The sequence below is a fragment of the Gambusia affinis genome, linkage group LG11 (genome assembly GCF_019740435.1).
Source record: "Gambusia affinis linkage group LG11, SWU_Gaff_1.0, whole genome shotgun sequence".
In the NCBI taxonomy this organism is placed as follows: Eukaryota; Metazoa; Chordata; class Actinopteri; order Cyprinodontiformes; family Poeciliidae; genus Gambusia; species Gambusia affinis.
Window position 1 is genome coordinate 8,618,150 of NC_057878.1, and position 8,479 is coordinate 8,626,628.

General features: G+C 41.2%; 1 protein-coding gene across 2 annotated transcripts; it reads left to right on the plus strand.

The window, feature by feature from the left end:
• Positions 1 to 505: 505 nt before the first annotated feature.
• Positions 506 to 7,364, plus strand: si:ch211-218d20.15. Of its 2 annotated transcripts, XM_044132045.1 has the most exons (9): positions 506 to 971; positions 1,052 to 1,139; positions 1,234 to 1,352; positions 2,109 to 2,169; positions 2,253 to 2,320; positions 2,400 to 2,502; positions 6,506 to 6,624; positions 6,734 to 6,879; positions 6,960 to 7,364. In XM_044132045.1, exons 1-9 carry the CDS (start codon positions 957 to 959, stop codon positions 7,066 to 7,068), a joined length of 828 nt encoding a protein of 275 aa, XP_043987980.1. In that variant the 5' UTR covers positions 506 to 956; the 3' UTR covers positions 7,069 to 7,364. The 2 variants fall into 2 exon arrangements, with proteins under 2 accessions (XP_043987980.1, XP_043987981.1); XM_044132046.1 differs by lacking the exon at positions 1,052 to 1,139 and having other exon boundaries at positions 509 to 971.
• Positions 7,365 to 8,479: the final 1,115 nt, after the last annotated feature.

Consider the following 8,479-nt stretch of genomic DNA (forward strand, 5'->3'; position numbering starts at 1 on the left):
GAACTGTCCAGACACTTTAAAGCAGCTTGTATATTTACATTTTATTTAAAAAAAAAAAGTAAAAAAACGAACAAAAAAACCTATTTATACATTACAAATGAGATTATCTGCTTTTCATACAATAAGAAAACTGAGCATAGTTTTAGGGGTATTTTTAAGTCTGTGGCAAATATTTCATGCTTAAGTTAATTATCTGTAAAATATCACAATGCACTTATTTTCCATTACAAAGATATATGTAGGTTTTGATGTATGGATTTCCTATTTCTGCCTCCTGTGAAGGAACAAACAAAAAGTAAAAATCACAGATAAATCGCATAGTACCAACACCAGAATATATCATGGTTCCCCAAATCATTTCTGACTCTATATATATATATATATATATATATATATATATATATATATATATATATATATATATATATATATATATATATATTTACTTGTGAAAGCTTTAAGGTTTCATTCTGACTGTGATGCTGTGATCCTCAACCTTAAAGCATGACATCATCTCCTCAGTCTGCGTGGGGCTGGCGTTCAGTGAAACCGACACTGAATTCGGTGGTAGCAGGCGTCCGCATTTCACCATTGTTTTGTTTTGCTTCAGTCTATTCGAAACCACATGGAAACACCGGGAATAAAGAATGTTTCGCCAAGCTGCGACGTTTAGTCGTTGTCATCTGCTGGAAGAAGACGACTTTCTGAATGAACAACCGGTGTTCATTTACCCGCCCGAGCCTTTGGCACTCGAACGCACCGCTCGCTGTGGATACCGCCTGGAAAATGCGTTAAATTAAATAGAAACATTAATCGTCTGCTGTCCTGTGTTGCTCGTACGAGCCGCTTCTTATGGCTTTTACCAGCAGGACGACATAAGAAGCCTCATCACGTTACATCCCGGTTAGATATGGCAGTCAGCACAACGGAGCCGCTCTGTCAGCCCTGCGTCTATCATGAAGATTTTAAAGGTAAGACTCTGCCTCATGTCTGATTTCAGTGCAATATGTGGAAGAATTATAATTGAGTGTGGTAGAACTTCGTCCTACAGGCTTTGTCTGCTTCCCCAAAACCTGACCACTCCCCTCCTGTCATCATCAAGCACCCCGTAGAGGGTTCATGCATGGTCCTAGGCTCTGGTGACACCTCTCTCTGAAGCTTTACATAGAATAGATGGTTAAAAAAAAGTAAAATAAGAAAATGTGCTAATGTGGTTTGGTTTGGTGTGGTCAGTGGAGCTGCAGGTGAGGCGACCTCTGATGCCTGTTCGACTGAGTCCTGAGCAGGTGGGGCTGGAGATGATGTGTCTCTGTGGGCAACTGGACCTCCTCATCAGGGCGCAGATGCAACAGGTAGGCTGACCTCTGACAAGCAAACAAACACACACACACACGCACACACACACGCGCACACACACACACACACACACACACACACACACACACACACACACACGCACACCCACACACGCACACACACACACACACACACGCACCCCACACACACACACACACCCACACACACACACACACACACACACACTTAAACTAAAGTGGCAGACTTTTAGGAAGCAAAAAAGGGACAACAGAATAAATAATTTGATCAAACTGTAAAACTGATTGCCAGGTAATCTGTAAAAAATAAAAAATAAATAAAAGAATAAAAAGTCGCAATAAGCTTGGTATACCTGTGTGAACACCATGAAATAGTTTGTTGAGCCACTTTCTTTGTCTTGCAAAGGTTCCCCAAATATAAATGTCACATCAAAGACAGAACAGGTTTTAAAGTATTTACCAGTGTCAATGTTTTTACATTATTATTATTATTATTATTATTATTATTATTATTATTATTATTATTATTATTATTATTATTATTATTATTATTATTATTTATTAATAATATATATTTTTTACAATTTTACAATGTAAAAACTTTCGAGGCTGTCAACTTTTGCACATAACCTCTGTACATATGTGGCATGCACATCTCACACCTTCATCTGTAAAATTTAGAGCAATCTTAATATCATGGTTCATATAGAATAAATCGATTTTTTGTTTGTGTTTTGTACACGTGAAACTTTATTCTGTTTTTCAAATTTGCAGTTCCAGGAGCAGTTAGGTCAAGGCTGTAGCCCAGAAGAGTCGGACACCTTTCAGACCCAAGGTATGATGCCAACAAACCGTCGGGGATCGTTCTAGCCTCGCTAAAATCTGTGTAGCTCATGTGTTTCTTCTTCATCCTCCCAGGATCAGAGATTCTTGACCAAATGCTCCAGTGCCTTGAACATCTACCAAAGCCTATGCCACAGCTAGAGGTGTTACGCCTAATAGTGTTACCCTAATAAAATATTTGATTTTCCTTAGCACAGATTCAATTCTCACGTGTTTGCTCAGGACTACCTGGACATGGTGGGTCTCTCAGCCATGTTTCCTCGTGTCGAGGTCTTCCTTATTCAAGGCAGCCCTGTTGATATGCTGGATCGGCCGCTGATGGATGGTAAGAAAATTTAAATCATTCCTAACCAATAAAAACAGAGTGCTAAGTTATTTCTTTGCACTCTCTGGTGGCAACATCTCTTGCTAATATAGCTATGCCTGGTTAAATATTGCATAGTTCTATTGAACAGATGCATAATTGGACATTAGTACAATGTCTAAACAAAAAAGTCTTAATGTTTGTTACTGCGTTTGATAGTGGTACTTTAAGATTTCAAATATAAACGTCCTGGGCTTGTCTCATCGTCCTAATATTTTCTATAAGACTGCAACAACATAATATTATTTCCAAGATGACTATCGCTTCAATGAAGCATCCTCGATGTTCACATGAGTACCCATTAAACGTTGCGCAGACTTGTGACATTTTGAGAATTTTCTTTACTTCCGTTCAAATATTGCATGAAAGTAAATAAATTATACTACCATCGCAAATTACACAACAGAAAATTGCCATATTTGGTAGTAAGCACGTGTAACTTGTGGATTAAAAACATACTTTAATAAGAGAATAACAAAAAAAGATGTGTGCATTCCCCCTTGAACGTTTTCATATTTTGTCGCAATATACATAATGTGACAGACATTTGCAAAATAATGCATAGTTGTGAAGGGGAAGGAAAATGATAAGTGTCATACACGTTGAATCATGTTGGTGTCATGCGGGAATCCTTTTCTTTAGCAATTAAACTCAAAACACTTCAGACCTGTACAAAGATTCACCTTCCAACAGGACAAGGACTCTGGAAATACAGTTATAAATGCAACGAAATGGTTTAGATCAGAGTACATTCATCTGTCAGAGCGACTTTGCTGAACTAAATCTAACTAAGAATCTGTCAACGCTTGGAAATTGTTGTTTTCGTAGTTACCGTCTTAAAATAATGGCCTAAGTCATTTTTAGCTAAAGTTATTTTGGCAAAAATAGTAAAAAATCACAACCTCCTTCTTTCCAAAATAAGCAAAATAGTCACTTTTGGTATACATGTATATATATATAAATATTAAAAAATTCCCTTCTCACCCACCGCGGGTGGTGATTCTTCTTCCTCTTAGCTCGGGTCCTCTACCAGAGGCCTGGGAGCTTGAGGGTTCTGCGCAGTATCTTGGCTGTGCCTAGGACTGCACATTTCTGGACTGAGATGTCTGATGTTGTTCCTGGGATCTGTTGTAGCCACTGTTCCAGTTTGGGGGTGACTGCCCCGAGGGTCCCGATGACCACAGGCACCACTGTGGTCTTCACCTTCCAGGCCCTCTCCAGTTCCTCCCTTAGGCCCTGGTATTTCTCTAGTTTCTCATGCTCCTTTTTCCTGATGTTGCAGTCACTTGGTATTGCCACATCCACCACAACGGCTTTCCTCTGTTGTTTATCCACCACGACTATGTCTGGTTGGTTCGCCCTCACCATTTTGTCTGTCTGGATCTGGAAGTCCCACAGGATCTTAGCTCGGTCATTCTCCACTACCTTCGGGGGTGTTTCCCACTTTGATCTTGGGGGTTCCAGTCCATATTCTGCACAGATGTTTCTGTACACTATGCCTGCCACTTGGTTGTGTCGTTCCATGTATTCTTTCCCTGCCAGTATCTTGCACCCTGCTGTTATGTGTTGGACTGTCTCAGGGGCCTCCTTGCACAACCTACACCTTGGGTCTTGTCTGGTGTGGTAGATCTGGGCCTCAATTGCTCTGGTGTTTAGGGCCTGTTCCTGGGCGGCCATGATGAGGGCCTCTGTGCTGTCCTTCAGTCCAGCTTTTTCCAGCCATTGGTAGGATTTTCTGATGTCAGCCACTTCGGTTATTTGCCGGTGGTACATCCCATGCAGGGGCTTGTCCTCCCATGATGGTTCCTCCGGCACCTCAGCTTCTGTTCCCCATTGTTTGAGACATTCACTGAGCACATTGTCTGTTGAGGCTTTGTCCCTGATGTATCTATGGATCTTGGATGTCTCGTCTTGGATAGTGGTTCTCACACTCACTAGTCCTCTGCCTCCTTCTTTGCGGTTCGTGTAGAGTCTCAGGGTGCTGGATTTGGGGTGGAACCCTCCATGCATTGTTAGTAGTTTCCGGGTCTTAACATCTGTGGCCTGTATCTGTGGCCACACACCATGGAAAAGACGGTTAGAGAGTAAAATCAAGGCAACAAGGAGGGAAGTGAGCCAACTATCAGAGCTCCATAAGGGAACAATGAAAAGACCAATACCCGAGAAGTACAGCCAGATGCCCATACCTGAAGCACTCGAAACTGCCAAACAGAGGCTCCAAGCCTTGGCCAGCCGCCTAAAGAGATACACAAGGGAGAAGGAATCCAGAAGGATTAACAGGCTCTTCTCCACCCAACCAGCTAAAGTGTACTCTCAGTGGCAGGGGAATAACAAGGCTGGAGACCCACCAAGGCTGGAGACAGAACAATACTGGAAAAGCATATGGGAAAGGGAGGCGTCCCACAACAGCAATGCAAAGTGGCTGATCTCTACGAGATGACCACAGCAAACTCCTGAGCAAAATCAACCATCACTGTGGCAGATGTCCAAGAAGAGTCTCAGGTATGAAAACTGGACAGCACCAGGGCCAGACAAGATCCATGCCTACTGGCTAAAGAAACTGACTGCCCTACATGAGCGACTGGCAGACCAAATGAACCAGCTGCTACAGAATGGGAACCACCCTGAATGGTTAACTGAAGGACGCACAATCCTGATCCAGAAGGATCCAACAAAGGGCCCGGTCCCATCTAACTACCGACCAATAACCTGTCTCTCCACAACCTGGAAGCTCATGTCAGGCATCATAGCAAGCAAACACATGGATCAATACATGAGCACGACACAGAAGGGCATCGGGGTAAATAGCAGAGGAGCCAAACACCAACTCCTTGTAGACCACACAGTTGCCAGAGACTGCAAAACCCGACACACCAACCTGTGCACGGCTTGGATTGATTACACGAAAGCCTATGACTCAATGCCACACACTTGGATCATCGAATGCTTAGAGATGTACAACATCAACAGGACCTTGAGAGCCTTCATTGCAAACTCAATGCGGATGTGGAAGACCACCCTTGAAGCCAACTGCAAGCCACTTGCACAAGTATCCATCAAATGTGGCATATACCAAGGAGATGCGCTGTCCCCGCTACTGTTCTGCATAGGCCTGAACCCCCTCAGCCAAATCATCAACAAGACTGGCTACGGATACCGACTCAAAAATGGAGCCAACATCAGCCACCTCCTCTACATGGATGACATCAAGCTGTACGCCAAGAGCGAGCGAGACATCGACTCACTGATCCACACCACCAGGATATACAGCACGGACATTGGGATGTCATTCGGACTAGAGAAGTGTGGTCGGATGGTTACAAAGAGAGGGAAGGTCATCCGCACAGAAGGGATCTCACTCCCAGAAGGAACAATAGCAGACATAGAGGAAGGTTACAAATACCTGGGAATATCACAAGCAAATGGCAACCTTGATGAGATCACAAGAAAAAGAGCCACAACCAAATACCTTCAACGAATAAGACAAGTCCTGAGAAGCCAGCTCAATGGCAAGAACAAGATCCGTGCAATAAACAGCTATGCCCTACCAGTAATCCGATACCCTGCAGGAATATATATATATATATATATATATATATATATATTTATATATAAAAAGACAAATCACTTGGGCCATCATTTTAGGAAGGTGACAATATCCTCTCCATCCAGTCTGACTGAGCTTGAGCTTTTATTTTGTAATCTATGTTGGGGACCATTTTACATTTCAGGGATATTAAAACAGACATGCACATTGTTCTTTTCCAATTTTTTTTTTTTTTTTTTTTTTCAAAAATGATGTATCATTTCCCAATGTCCTCATAATTATCCACTACTTTTTGCTGGCTTGTCACAGAAAATCACAATGATAAAACACTGAAAATTGGGATTACAGCGTTAAAAAATTGTTAAAAAGTAAAATTTCTGCTGCCTGCACCAATCTCTGCTACTGTTTGTTCTACAGAATACTTCTTCCATGTCGCCAAACTGAACCAGCTGCTGGTGCTGAGTCAGCAGCTGGAGGAGGACATCAGGCACCTGGGTAGTCATAAATACATAGCCCACCAGCTCTCAGTTATATATGTAAGTGGGGTGAATCTGTCTTGTGCTTTCTTTGAATTGATTCCTCTCCCGTCTTCTAAACTGTTCTGCCTGTTCCCTTAATGTGTCTCTTTTTTCTTTTCTTTTGAAGCAAGTCATCAGCTCTTTCAGGGGAATCCAGGTCTTTTCAGAAATAAAGAAGGACATTGAGACCAACTTCAAACAGATGAAGCAGTCTCTGGTGGTGGAGGAAGGCTGCAGGCACGAGCCTCAGCTGACAGCTCATTACATCAGCTGGTGAGTTCCAGCCTTTGAGAAGACGATGATTAATCCGCGGACAATCTGATTAAGAGGCCATACTCTGTTCCCTCTTGCAGGATATTGGACATAACGAAAGGCCTGACGTCGCTGGTTCTGTCACTGCCAGAGGAGTTGACAGAGGACCTTCATCAGGCCTTCGCCTTTGTGTCTCAGTTCCTGTCCTAGAAGCAAAGTCACCCCCGCAAACATCCCGGCAACTCCAGTATGGATCTGGCTGCTAACTGAACTGAACCATGACTGACTTTTAAAAAGGTGCTATGCCATTTGATTCAACTCAACAACGAAGAGCTGGACAGCCTAGCTTACTTGCAGATAATGTAGAGTTTTTGTTATTTTGTCGTTCTCGTGTTTGGGACTGAATGACAGCTTGATGAAGCCACCCTTGCACTACTGTAATTACAACTTAATTTTTTTTAAATACCATGGGAGAATAAAATTGATTAAAATGAATCTACGACTTGGATCAAATGTTTTGGGAATCATTGCACCTGCACAGTAGCTCATTTCGTAATAGTTTCAATTATGATCCACTCTTTTGGACATAAATGCTATAATTGTTTTCACACATGTATTTTTGGATATTAACATATAATTAGTTAAAGAGATAAAGAAGACACTTTTAAAACATACATTATTTCTTTGTTAGTTTTTTTATCTGCCTTATTTAATGGCCAAATGTTAAGTTTTCATTAGCTTTAAGCCATCAAAACTTACTATTTTTGTTTTTTGTTTATTTTAAAATATAAATAAACCCTTTAGAAATATAACTTGGAGTAATAAATCAATTTATAATACTTGGATTTTACTTAAAAAATGAATTAATGAAATTAAAGACGCAATTCTATAATTTGTTTGTGAACTTCTGACCGCCACTCTACACACCAAAGATAGATAAATAGCTCCCCCTGCTGTTTAAATGATGTAAAACCAGGAAATATCATAACAGCTCCCGTCTGAATTTTCCTGTCGAGAATTCTTAATTAAAAAACACACCAGGCAGTGTTTGAATCCTGCTACGAAATTCTCTGTAAAATATTAGCAGAAACAATAGTGATATTAGCTTTTATTTATGTAAACCTGACAGGTTACTAAAATCCGATGACGTATATTTTAGCCCAGCTGTGCAGGGCCGTGCAGAGACCTATGGAGGGGCAGGGGCTCAAATTTAAAAAAGGGGAACGCTGAACAAAAACTCTGCACAACAGCATAGCAACATATTAATCAATAATCTAATTGTATCCTACTATATCATTGCCATCATGCAGGGAAATGCAAAGCAAATCTAGTCTATATTTTCCCCAACAGGTATAAAGTTTCTGTTTCTGCTGCTGACAGTCCTGGAGGGCTGAGCTAATCTAAGACTGTAGCTGTTAAACAGACCAGAGGAGAGAAAGTCTAAGGTTATGAAGTTATGAAATAAGCAAAATTGCTGCCATTTCGCTAATTAAGCTCTAATAATATTTATTTAACCTCTAGAACAACCCGACTGCAGACTGATTTATAGATCCAAAAAGCTCAAAGGGGTTTGATGTTAGCAACTCTGAGACCTAGAATTATAAGACTGGAATATCAAGGC